At 42.7% G+C, this 13,611-nt stretch overlaps 1 protein-coding gene across 1 annotated transcript in view; it reads right to left on the bottom strand.

Annotated features, from left to right (window-relative positions):
• Positions 1–7,692: 7,692 nt before the first annotated feature.
• Positions 7,693–13,611, bottom strand: part of chrd (chordin) — a 12,013-nt gene continuing 6,094 nt past the window's right edge. Inside the window, exons 10-20 of the mRNA XM_058413239.1 lie at positions 13,610–13,611; positions 12,545–12,651; positions 12,139–12,424; positions 11,762–12,006; positions 11,275–11,388; positions 10,855–11,149; positions 10,602–10,658; positions 10,298–10,401; positions 9,547–9,804; positions 8,777–8,870; positions 7,693–8,684 (exon numbers count right to left, since the gene is read on the bottom strand). The exon at positions 13,610–13,611 is cut by the window's right edge and continues 146 nt beyond it. Of these exons, the coding sequence (XP_058269222.1) occupies positions 8,620–8,684; positions 8,777–8,870; positions 9,547–9,804; positions 10,298–10,401; positions 10,602–10,658; positions 10,855–11,149; positions 11,275–11,388; positions 11,762–12,006; positions 12,139–12,424; positions 12,545–12,651; positions 13,610–13,611 (1,627 nt within the window). The 3' untranslated portion in view covers positions 7,693–8,619. The remainder of the gene's footprint in view (positions 8,685–8,776; positions 8,871–9,546; positions 9,805–10,297; positions 10,402–10,601; positions 10,659–10,854; positions 11,150–11,274; positions 11,389–11,761; positions 12,007–12,138; positions 12,425–12,544; positions 12,652–13,609) is intronic.

Raw genomic sequence — 13,611 nt, 5'->3', positions numbered from 1 at the left:
TGGTGTCATGGTGCAGCATGACCAACCTGGAGCTCAACTCTCTCAAGACAGTGGAGATGATAGTGGATTTTAGGAAGGACCCAGCCCCCCTCTCCCCGTCATCCTTTATGACTCTCCGGTGACATCTGTCGAGTCCTTCCGCTTTCTGGGCACCATCATCACCCCGGAGCTCAAGTGGGAGAAGAACATCAGCTCCCTCACTAAGAAGGCTCAATAGAGGATGTATTTCCTGCGGCAGCTGAAGAAGTTTCTCCTCTCTGAGAAGATGTTGGTGAACTTCTACACTGCCATCATCGAATCTGTCCTCACATCCTCCATCACAGTCTGGTTTGTTGCAGCTACAGCCAGGGACAAGGCCAAGCTTCAGCGTGTCATCCACTCTGCTGAGAAGGTGATCGGCTGCAGTCTTCCATCTCTCCAATAGCTGTACCTCTCCAGGACCCAGAGACGTGCAGCCAAGATCGCAGCCGACCCCTCTCATCCCGGAAATGAACTTTTTCAGTTCCTCCCTTCTGGCAAGAGGCTCCGGTCCATCAGGACCAGGACCTCATGCCACAAGAACAGTTTCTTCCCCACTGCAGTCAGCCTGCTGAACAGTGCCTCACTTACCCCCAGATGACCCTGCCCAACGCGGACACTCACTTCCACATTCTAAATTGCACTACTGTTCATTCAAACTCACACTTTTGTACACAATATTATCTCATTCTACATTGTGTACATACCTCACATCTGTATATATGTTACAGTCACTTTCACTTTTTACATTTTTCTATTGCACTAATTTTCATACAAGTCACCTTATACAGTATTTATTTAAATTATTTACCTGTGTATATGTTTGCACCTGACACCAAGACAAATTCCTAGTACTATAAAGTGCTCCTTGCTGACCCTTTGCTGTACCTGGCAATAAAACTTTTTCTGATTCTGATTCTGGTACAAAAGAAGAAAAACAGAGAAAGGGGAGGGGAAAAAACCCTAAATAATAGAAATAAGAGTAAATCATTCAATTTAATAATTAAACTATTTTATCCCTAATGAGAAGCCTGTGGCGATGGTGGCAAGGAAAAACTCCCTGGGTTGGAATAAGGAAGAAACCTTGAGAGGAACCAGGCTCAGAAGGGAACCCATCCTCATCTGGGTGACACTAAACAGTAAATAATGTAACTGTAACTGATTAATGTCCTTTCTACAACAGAAATCAATGACCCATGAGGAACTATTAGGTCAGTGTAGTTTCTAAGGTCATTATAGACACTAATTCTTTGCTGTTACGGGCTGACAGATGTAATGACAGATCTGTGATGGTGTGAAAGTCCCGAAATGGCTCCTGGTCCACACGGATCCATCCACAGCATCAGTGAGCACCACCAAGTGACGAGACTCCGACCAGGGGTAGGGCAGTGGTCACACTGGAACACTGGGAGCTCAGGAGTGGGGTGTATAGCTTGACAGAGAAAGACAGAGAGAGAAAGAGAAAGATATTAAGTATGATTCTGATCATGTGATGTTTAAAGACAATGTAGATTATGTGTAAAGTGCAGGCAGGGACTCCAGCAAGACTAGCTATGACATCATAACTAAAAGGGAGATCCAGAAGGTCACAGACATGAAGGCTTAATGTGGGCCTTAGGCAGTGGGCCTAAGACAGAACCTTGTGGAACACCGAACATAACCTTAGAATGCACAGAGAAGTGACCATCTAGATCTACAAACTGATAACGGTCAGTCAAATAAGACCTGAGCCAGGAGAGGGCTGTTCCTTTAACACCAACAACATGTTCTAGTCTATCAAGTAGAACAGTGTGGTCAATGGTGTCAAAAGCTGCACTAAGATCCAGTAGCACCAGTAAGGAAACACAACCCTGATCAGAAGCCAGTAACAGGTCATTGACCACTTTAACCAGTGCTGTCTCTGTGCAATGATGAGGCCAAAATCCTGACTTCATACAATTCATACAGGAATTCAGAGTATGGCCCTGGGGGTCTGTAAATAACAATTAGTGGAATTGACTCTGTGAACTTATTATTTGTAGCTGCATAAGTTAGGTTAGTATAAAGAACTTCAAATGTGTTGAATTGATGTCTGGGTTTTTGTGTGGCACCTAGCTTATTATCATGAATAACTGCGACACCTCCTCCCCCGCCTGTTAGACGCGGTTGATGTATATAGCTAAAACCAGGTGGACAAGCTTCATTTAATGCTACATACTTGTTTTGTTTAATCCATGTTTCTGTTAAGCAAAGAACACTGAACTCCTGATCAGTAATCAGCTCATTAATAATAAGTGCTTTAGTTGACAGAGATCTTATATTTAACAGTACTAGTTTCAGATCAAAGGTGCTGGCTGTGCATTCACTATCATCTAGTTTTATGTTAATCAGGTTACTAAAACAAATTTTCTGATTTCTGTTAAAACATTTTTGTTTGGCTCTGGGAATAGACACAGTCTCAATGTTGTGAACCCTCACCCATCACCCCGCAATATCACTGTCTGGAAGCAGGTCGGCAGAGCAGGTAACACAGGCACCCAGTACCCAGCTGATTCCTTCCAGCATTCATACCCAACTTGTTCCGAGAGAAAGATTTGCAGCCGTTTTCAGTGATCAGTGATGTGGGCTTTCGACACCTTATAAAAGTGCTCGACCCGCCTTACACACTACCGCCATGTCCTTTTTTTTTAGCACCAAGGTAATTCCCGACCTCTACGAAAAGATGCGCAACAACATCGAAAACAAATTAGATAAAGCACAAAGCCTTGCTCTAACAATAGATAATTGGGCCTTGGGGACAATAGAGAGTTATCTCACGGTGACTGTTCATTACATGTCAGATTGGGAAATAAAGAGTGCCGTACTCCAAACCCGTCCCCTGTAAGAAAGTCATATAAGTGCTAATTTGGCGAAAAAGATTTGATAAATTCAGTGAATATTGTCCATGCAGTTCATGATGCTGACGTGTTGTAAGCTGCCAGTGTTAATTTTTTATATATCTTTATATTTTACATCTCACTGTTTTCAGTACACTATGAATGTGTATAAGTTGATTTTTGCATTTAAAATAAAGAGAATTGCAACTAAAACCATTTTTTTCTTCTTAACATCTTACTGTGCTTGTCACCTAAGCAAAGAATAATGAAAAAAATACTTTAATTTGCCAAGCCATCCAAACCGAACCGAAAACCGTGGGTAAAAACCGAGGTACGTATTGAACCATAGGTTAACTGCATATTGTTGCATCCCTAAACCCCACTAATTGTGTGACAAGGATATTATGCTACTGATTCTGTGACAAGTACACTAATGCAGAGTTCACACTGCACGATTATCAAAGTGGTCGGATCACAGTTGTTTTCACACTGCACGACTATCTGTGTTAGCATTCAGTCACTGCTGTGTTCATACTGAATGATGGATCTGTGACAGGAGGTTTCACACTGCAAGACCTCACAGTAGGAAGTATCGCCCACAACTCTGTCTGATCTTTCACAATGTACTCCCGAAATAATAAGGAAATAACACAAGATCACACGTGAGGTCAGAGTTCTCGCACAAGACTGGAAATGGTACCCCGCAAAGTTCTCAATCCAAATGGTTAGATAGATAGATACTTTATTCATCCCAATGGGAAATTTACAGCTTCCAGCAGTATCCACAAGCACAGGTAATAAGGTAATAAATAAAATAAGATAGGAATATAACAAAAAATACCCAAATTTAAGGGTACAGAAATATAACAAAAAAAAAACAAAATATAACAAAAATATAACAAAAAATAACCTATAATAAAAAAAACATAACAAAATTACTAAATACAGTGAGTTAAAAATGTTTACAAAAAAATACTAAATACAGAGATTTAAAGGAATATGAGATAATTAATGTGCAAAAAAAACAAGAATTTGAAGGTACAGACATAATGAGGTGATGTGCAAAAACTGGGTATGGTGCGTAGTGTATACTTTGTTGTACAGTCCAGGTGTCACAGTGTATGCTGATCCAGACCACCAGAGGGAACCATCGCCTGAATATTGACTGTGTGCATGTGGTTTCCTGTTTCCTGTTTCCTGTTTCTAGGACTTATAAGCAGTATGCTCTCTCTGATCCAGTGCGAAGCATCGTTTCCCTGAGTCTTGTGCCAAGCCTTGCTGTTACTAGCCATTCTGATTGCTTATTATGATCCTTGCCTGTTTTCCTGATTCCATGGTTTACGGTTTCTGTTTTGGTTTTGGTCGCCTAGTTTTTGCTTTTCTGGTTTTTGATCCTTTGCCTGCCTTTCCGTTTATGATTCTGCCTGCTGATTTCAATAAAGATCCGCAAATGGATTCTACCTCTCCTGCGTCCAGCGAGTCCTTACACCAGGACAGAGAGTAGTGTCAGCACTGACTTTTCCCCCCTCAAATGAAGTTAAAGAGTCACATGGCATGGGGGAGGAACGACCTCCTCAGTCTGTCAGTGGAGCAGGGCAGTGACAGCAACCTGTCACTGAAGCCGCTCTACTGTCTGGAGATGATGCTTTACAGTGTATGATGGACAGGAACCGGCTCATTGATTCTCCTCACCAGCTTGTCCAGACCCGAGGTGTCCTTCTTCTTGATTCTGCCTCCCCAGCACACTGCCGCATAGAGGAGGGCACTTGCAACAACAGTCTGATAGAACATCTGCAGCAGCTTTTTGCAGATGTTAAAGGACACCAGCCATCTTAGGAAGTACAGCCATCTCTGTCCTTTCTTGCATAGAGCGTCTGTGTTGGCAGTCCAGTCCATTTTATCATCCAGCTTTATTCCAAGGTATTTGTAGGTTGTAACAAACTCCACACAGTCACTGTTGATGGTCACAGGCTCCGGTTGAGGCCTGGGCCTCCTGAAGTCCACCACCATGTCCCTGGTCTTTGTGGTGTTGAGGTGCAGATGGTTACAGTCGCACCATGCAACGAAGTCCCATATCAGTTTTCTGTACTCCTCCTGTCCCTTCCTGATACAACCCACGATAGCAGTGTTGTCCGCGAACTTTTGCACGTGGCAGAACTCAGAGTTATACTGAAAGTCCAAGGTGTACATGGTGAACAGGACCAGAGAGAGCACAGTCCCTTGTGGCGCTCCCATACTGCTGACCACAGTGTCAGACCTGCAATCCCCCAGTCTCATGTACTGAGGTCTGCCGGTCAGGTAGTCTGTGATCCACGCGACCAGGTGTGAGCTTATCTCCCATCTGTTAATTTATCCCTAAGAAGCAGCGGCTGGATGGCGTTGAATATACTGGAGAAGTCCAAAAATTTAATTATGTGAGACATCAGGGCAACTGGCCTGGAAGTGTGGAACGGGATGAAGAAAATAACCGGCTGCAGCTCGAAGCGGGGTGACACTATTGAAGGAGCTGTGGGAATAGTGAACCAGCTGAACAATTTCTTCAACAGGTTTGACAACCCCAACTCATTCACACCTAGATGGAGTATATCACGACTCGTTCACACCTCCTTCAGTGGTGTCACCCTGCTTCGAGCTGCAGCCGGTTATTTTCTTCATCCTGTTCCACACTTCCTTCATGCTGTTATTCTGAAACATTTGCTCCAGTTTCCTCCTGTACTACTCCTTCGCCTCCCTGAGCAGGACATTTAGTTCCCTCTGCACAAGCTCCTTCTGATCACCATCCCTAAAGGCCCTCATTTTCTGGTTCAGTCCCTTGATGTCACTTGTGATCTAGGGCTTGTTGTTTACATAGCAGCGTACAGTTCTTACTGGAACATCCATACAGAAGTTGATGTAGTCAGTAGTGCAGTCAACAACCTCCTCAATGTTCCCATTGTGCAACTCCCTTCAGTACATCCCAATCTGTGTCCCCAAAGCAGTCTCTCAGGATCTGCTCAGCCTCAGGAGACCACTTTCTGAATGAGCATGTGGTTGTTGGTAGTCTCCTCACTCTTGGTTTATAGTAAGGCTGAAGCAGAATAAGGTTGTGATCTGCTTTTCCCAGTGCAGGCAGCGAGGTGGCTCTGTATGCTTCCTTTACATTGGCATACAGTAAATTGATAGTCCTATTTCCCCTGGTGTTACAGTCCACACACTGGGAGAAAGCAGGTAGTGTTGTGTCCAGAGTAACATGATTAAAGTCCCCAGAGATTAACACCATCGCCTCGGGTGTTGAGTTTGTAACCTAGCAACAGCGGAGTGGATGACATCACATGCTACCTCCGTGTCGGTGCAAAGGGGATGTAAACAATGAGAACAATGGAGTGTCCAAACTCTCTGGGCAAGTAATAGGTATGCACACCTACAGCCAGAAGTTCGATGTCCCTGCAGCAGTTGGAGATTTTTATGCTCACATGCCCAGGATTACACCACCTCGTGTTCACATAAATGGCGAGTCCTTCTTCTTTCTGCTTCCTGCAGGCTTTAGTGTCTCTGTCTGCGCTGACCGTGCTGAAGCTGGGTAGCTCCGCATTAGCATCCGGAATGCTAGACGTGAGCCACGTTTTGCAGAAGCACAATAAACTGCACTCTCAGTAGATTTTATCATTTTTCACCAGCGCAGCCAGCTAGTTGATCTTGTTCAGTAGTGAGTTCACGTTTCCCATGATTATATCGCCACTTCTTCGCTAGCCGCTTAGCCTTTAGCTTAGCGCCGGCTCTGCAGCCGCGATACCGCCTCTTCACCTCGGCAGGTAAATGAGGAACCAGGCTGGTGGGGGACTTTTCCAGAGCAATTAATTGGTTTCTCAAATAAACGAGTTTTGGCTTGTGAAAATCCATGTCCATAGGATAGATAATTAGATGCACACACAAAAAAGAAAAACAAAAACACAGGAAAAAAAGCAAGGCATGCACGGAGCTGCTGGAAAGGCTGCCACTCGCGGTGGTGCCAGGAGTCAGATATGGTCAGTGCGTTTGTGGATGGATGGATTGTGTTTATGGATTGTGCGTTCTGCAGAATTGAACAAATGAATAATTTTGCAGTGTCCTGCTGCTGATGCGGCTGGTCAAGCAAATATTTCTGCTTTATTTCTGTTTGATGTAACTGTAAAGCTTATTTATTCTGATATAACTATATTTAAGGCATTTTTTTCTTATAAAAACCTCTATTAAACTATAATATTATGCTCCAACCGAAGACGTGCTTGCTAATGTTGTGGTCTATAACTCCTCCCTGAACTGACCGCTGCCTTGTATCTCGCTCTCTCTTTGACTGTAGGTCATCGCTGAGGTATTTTTCAGCCAGAGCTCCTTTCACACTGCAGGACTTTGAGCACAACTCATCAACGACTCGGCCGGATCGAGTTTTTGGCCATTCACTTGATTGTCACTCGTGTGCACACACTCCGATTTGCCTTGATTTTGCAAAAGCATAAGCCTACAACAAAAATCTTAGACCATCAGGGTTGTGATAATTATACCATACCTCTAGTCTTGAGACAGTGACAATAGCTCACCTGCAAGGACAGGAATAAACTGTGGATTATAAACACTTCTTCTACATTTAGATGGAAATGGGAGAGAGTGTTCTGCCTGGAGCATCTTTAATTGCTGTGTCAAAAAAATGTAAACACAACCTTAAAATCTGCAGAAAACTAGCAAGATTCATAACTTGGTCATATTTTCAAAGATCTCTCAAAAGAGCTAGAAACACTTTCAAACATTTATCTGCTCAGACACCAGTCTACAGTCAATTAACTGATCATAGTAAAGAAGCAGCTTCTTATAAAGAACACTTTTATTGATTTTTTTTCCAGCGCACTCAATAAATATGAAATACAATATTCATCATAATAATCAGACAGCAAATAATTATAAAATATTACATAATAGGATTGAAAAACACAAAAGACAGGTAACAACATCAGGTGCAACACAAATGGGCGAAGTCTAAATGAATAAACTTGGCGCTCCATCCTTTCATTAGTCAATTCTTTCCATTCATGGAGCAAAATCTCCAAATCAGAAAAAAATATGAGACGGCATGGATTATTGGCTGAGATGAAACTGAGATTTGCATATGTAGATTAGACAGAATGATGAACACCGTTGAAACACAACGTGATGCTGCAGTTGTGGAAGCATACTGGAATTTGTGTGTGTGTGTGTGTGTGTGTGTGTGTGTGTGTGTGTGGGCAGATGTGTGTTTTACATTCACTCATTGCCACCCAATGAGTTTACGGCTCTCTGCACCTCGCCACACAAGCTCGCACACACACACACACACACACACACCATCATACCACCCATCGTCAAGAAAATGTATAGCATGTGTGTCTCTGTTTGACTGAAGTTTGCTCCAAGTCCCAAAAGAAAAAGTACAAAAATAAAGCAAAAAAAAGCATTCAATTTTTAAAAAGTCAGTCACGAAGGAATTTTATCCAGCGCAGCAGCTTGTTCCTTTTTCCTTTTGTTCCTTTGCCTTCAACATTTTTCCCTCAGAGGCTCTTGTTCTGCCTCACATGTTTGTTTATTTCCTAGTTTTCCCTTTCTCTTTTTCTCCGCTCGTGTTTCTGTCACTTCTCGAACAGTTCGCCAGCGGCCCACTCGAGAGATGGATGGACAGGCAGACATATGGACAGATGGGAGGATGGATAGATGGGACAGAAGGGACTGAAGACGAAAAAAATGGAATGGGATGTGCAGATCAGTGCCTCCAGCTTTTCTTTTTCTCCTCCATCTTCATCATTTCTTCTTCTTTAGTGAAATCATCTTTAAGGGAATAACAAGAATAACAGATGAGAATCTGGCAATTATCATTTGTAAGCAGAAATCGTGTGTGTGTGTGTGTGTGTGTGTGTTACCTGCACACTCAGGACAGCACTTGCCCTCTCGTCGTGTGATATTTCTACAGCTTAGTAGTGGACACTGTTTCCTCTGACACTTTGTGACGCCGTGCTAAATGTTGAAAGAGAAAGAAAAAAACTAAAATGGACCTGTACTTTTTCACAGAAAACTAATCCTGGGGTTTCCATCAAGATGCAGAATTTCATTACGCAAAAAACACAGCAGCTTAACTACTGTACAAATCTATAAGCATGTAAATAGCTGATTAGTTATTTAATACTAACTGCTATAAACAAAGGTTACACATTAAAGGTTAAGGGATTATACTGTATTTAACATATTTTATCACAAATAAAATATTATTATTTTCTGAAAATAACATAAAATGAGCTATTACATGATATTACATTGTCTCTGATTGACTGAAGCAAAGTCTGTGATTATCTATAGCTTTATTAGCTGATTCAAAAAGCAAAACTATTTTTGGAAAAGAACTAGCTGGAGCGTAATCCGCATTGTGACAGTTTTGACTTTCTGAAGGAACACTGTCTTGCCATGTCATCAAAAACTCTCAAAAATAGCTTTGTTTCATTGAAGCAGTTTCAGATGTGACATATCTGAAAGTAAACTTTCTGAAAATAGCTAGCTAAAGTAACTAATGATCAAAATGAACATGCTGCTTGATGTTTATGTTATAAAAAGAAATGTTTTTCAAGCAGCTAGATAAAAAATCTATGATATGATCTCCACCAGATTTCTGGTTTCTGCTTGGTGAAAATGCACTTACGTCACACCAGCATGTGATGCATTTCATCTCCCCCACCAATGGCACACGAGGATGCCAGTTCTCGCTGTTCTGATAGTAGTTTTTGCCAAACTTGCAGTGCCGTGGCCCGTCCCCCTGCATCATCTCACTCTCCTCCAGAAGGGGCGTGTCCTCAGCCGGACACTCCTTACAGCAATCAGAGGGGTTGCGTCTGATTGGTCGGCTGCAGGTGAGTGGAGGACAGGTGACTTTTTCACAGTGCACTTCTCCCGTAGAGCCCTAGAGTATTGATGAAGAATAGAATTAAATATGGTTTACTTAAAAAAAAAAAAGCTTTCTGAGGCTGGTAACTCTAAATGAACTTCTCCTCTGCAGCAGAGGTCAGTTTTGGTCTTGCTTTACTGGGATGGTCTTCATGTGAGCCAGTTTCATCATGGTGCTTGATGGGTTTTGCAAATGCACTTGACAATACTGTTCTTGCAAGAACTATTCCAGAACACCTGACCTTCGTGTCTTAAAATAACAACTGACTGGTTTTTGTTGTCATTACATATGGATTACTGAAGTCCATGTGTGTTATATCATAGTTTTGAAATCTTCAGTATTGTTCTAGAATGTAGAAAATAAATCCTTAAACAAAAAACATTGAATTAAAAGGTGTGTCCAAACTTTTGACTGGTAGTGTATATTCATATATATATATTATGTTCACTGCTATAAGTTTTTATTTTTATTAGTATTAAATTGATAATAAATGATGATTTGATCTCACCTTGCAGGTGCACACAGCACACTTGATGTAGCCAAAAGGTGGCACAAACGGGTGCCACACGGTTCCAGGGGCGTGCAGCTTCTGATCGCCTTCAAAATAACACCCTGAATAGAACCATAAACAGCACCATATTGATGTTAGCCATAATCCAGTTTCTTTTGTTTGGCAAAAACACCAGAGCTATTACTCTCTGGGAACATAACGGATTAAGACATTGAATTATATTATAGATAATTTGAGTACAAAAAAAAATTGTAGAATTTCGATAATAAACTTTTGTTTTCGTTTATTTTCATGAGCTCACCTTCTGGATGCTCTTCAACTTTCTCCACAGATGTGATCTCCTTCAGCACTTTTCTCTCTGAGCACAGAAATGTTACAGGCTTGTTTTAAAACAAATCAGAAGTGTAGGAATAAACACAGCAATCTACAGTAACAGCTGGTTTGGTTTGGTCACAAAGGCTTTCTTAGCTTCATAAAGGATTTTTTATCTTCTTAAAGTAATTTCAGACATAATGTTATATCTGAGATGTTTTAATTTCAGAATGAATCCTTACCGTCGCACTCAGGGCAGCACTTGTCCTCAGGCTGGTAGGTGTGAGGACACGTCAGGGCAGGACACATGACTGGGTCACAGATAACTGTCTTCTTCTGGCACGTGCAGGTGAAGCAGGAGTTGTAATGCGGTGTCCAGCGTGAGCCATGAGCATGACGTTCACCTTCAAAGAAACACGCCAACGGATCTTTCTTGAAGGCTTCAGGGTCACGGACGAACACCACGTCATCAAACTCAGCCTCGTCGACCACGGCCTCGGCCCGGGAGCCTTGCTCACAGCTGTTCGGGACATGGATCTGCAGGAAAGAGAGGGATAAACACATCAGATTGAGTTTCACTCTGTGTGTGTGTGTCTGTGTGTGTGTGTCTGTGTGTGTGTCTGTGTGTGTGTGTCTGTGTGTGTGTTTATGTGCACACTCACTCGCCCCCGTATCTCTCCCCGAGGATTCATTTTGGTGCTGACTTGGATGAATGCTGTGCCTTTGTCCAAATGCTGCAACAAGTCAATACTCAGATCCTTCAAAACCCCCTGAGCCTGGAGAAAGAGAGAGAGAGAGAGAGAGAGAAAGAGAGAGAAACTAGAAGTTAATGACATGGTGTGTAACAATAAATTGTGGTGAATATATTTATATAAACTTACACCACAATCTTAATTATATATTATACATGTTAATGGGGTATTTTACTGGAAACATTGGAAAGGAAAGAAAGCATAGAATGAAAGACATCAAGAAGATAAATGAAAGGAAAATGTGTGATAGAAATGAAAGAAAGAAAGAAAGAAAGAAAGAAAGAAAGAAAGAAAGAAAATGATAAGAGAAGCATCATAAAGAAATAAAGAGGAAAGAGTAATAAGGACGAAGGGCAGAACAAAAGTAAGAAATAAAAAGCTGTGTCCCGATCCTGACCTGTTCTCCATAGAAGCCAGTGAGCAGGCGTTTGGGACCAGTGTGTGCCGACTCATCCATCTCTCCGATCTCGGCCAGGCCGTGCAGGTGAGCGTTCATCGTGGCCTCGTCTCCTTTCCCCAGTCCATTTACTACAATCTCATAGTGCAGGTGGCAGTGCTTGTCCACCGTCACCCACGCATGACCACCTGCTCCTGTCCTCACAGGTGGAGACACGAACTGACCCGCCAGAGGGAACGGCAGCTCTACACACACACACACACACACACACACACATACACTCCATGTGTCAAAATCAACTGAACTACATGGGTCTCATCATGTTAACTGTCATCATTCTTTCTTTGTCTGTCTGTCTGTCTGTCTGTCTCCCTTACCATGTCGGTGGGACTCCTGGCCGTTGTACAGGAGAGTGCGGATCTGTCCCCGCAGTTCCCCCTCGGGGTTCTCCGTCGTGGCAATGTTGATAAACAGCTCATTCTGCAGCAGCATGTGAATGTGTCGTGCCTCCATGCGTCCGTATAAGCCGACGGACCGCCCGCCATGCCCACTCGCCACAAACTCGCCCGTGATGTCAAACAGCACAGTGCGCTTGCTCCGCCTCCGAGGTTTCATCTCAATTGTCACACCCACCACCGAGCTGGACATGCCTTCCACCTGGACCTGGAGCGTGTTCCAATAACCAAATGTTAACCGCTGTGCGTTAACTGCCAATAACATTGAATCATTTCTAATAAAGAAAGAAATCTGTTCACTGATTAAATAAGCGAGACAACCTCATACCTGGTAGTCAAGGGTGCCATTGTCATGGAGATTAAAAATGGCTGACCCGACTCCACCTGTTTTCCCAGGGGTCAAAGCGTCGCCACTGGACATCACGCTCTGTAGTGCTGAGAGACAGAGAGAGAGAGAGAGAGAGAGAGAGAGAGAGATGTTATGTTTCTTATAAAGGCCTCCATGAAACTTGACTGTGTGTGTGTGTGTGTGTGTGTGTGTGTGTGTGTGGGACAGTGAAAGACAACGTTTTTGCATGCAAGATGAGGCAATTTTTTCGTTCTCACAGCATTCTCCCACGTCTTAAATCCTCAGCCAAGGAAAAGCAATCAAACCCCAATTAACTCATCCAGCCAGTCAGGATGATGTAAACCCCAGAGAATTATGGGAAAGAGCGAGGGACACACAGGAGAAATGGCGAGTAAATGGAGACAGAAGAGATGAATAGAGAAGCAGGAAGAGAGAGAGTGTGTGTGTGTGTGTGTGTGAGAGGGGGGGGTTGTTTGAATTCTCCGCTCATAACGTCAGGTTGTTAATCACAGCCTTGGAACACTTGAGACTGCGACCTTGGCAGAAGCAGCCTGTGTGTGTGTGTGTGTGTGTGTGTGTGTGTGTGTGAATACTCTCTGCAATGACACACACATACACACACATGTAAAACCACTTTCTTCTCTCTGTGCTTAGACTCAGCCATGTTCAGTAGTGTGAGCCAACAGCAATTTATGACCGTCTGAATTTTTGACCTTTGAACTTTTGGCCTAAACATACTTCACTGAAAAACACTACAATTAACGTTCAGCCATTTTTGGGACAGCCGCCTAAATGCTAGAACACAGAGAACCAGAGAAGTCTTGCTATTGCTAGAGGAGTGTGGTGAATTTTTTCTTATAGTGATAAATGACAGTGTCCAGAACAAATTGTTCTGTTCTCATTAAATGCTACTCGTTGGCCAATTAGTTGACTGGCTAGTACATTTTAAGCTATCTACTAAGTTTTATTAGCTAATGAGCTAATAATTAGCCAGTAACAAAACCTTTGAAGAAAATGTATGAAATCTGTTTGATTGACACTTACTG

This window comes from Hemibagrus wyckioides, linkage group LG17 (genome assembly GCF_019097595.1).
Source record: "Hemibagrus wyckioides isolate EC202008001 linkage group LG17, SWU_Hwy_1.0, whole genome shotgun sequence".
Lineage (NCBI taxonomy): Eukaryota > Metazoa > Chordata > Actinopteri > Siluriformes > Bagridae > Hemibagrus > Hemibagrus wyckioides.
This window is presented reverse-complemented; position numbering and strand designations above follow the sequence as displayed.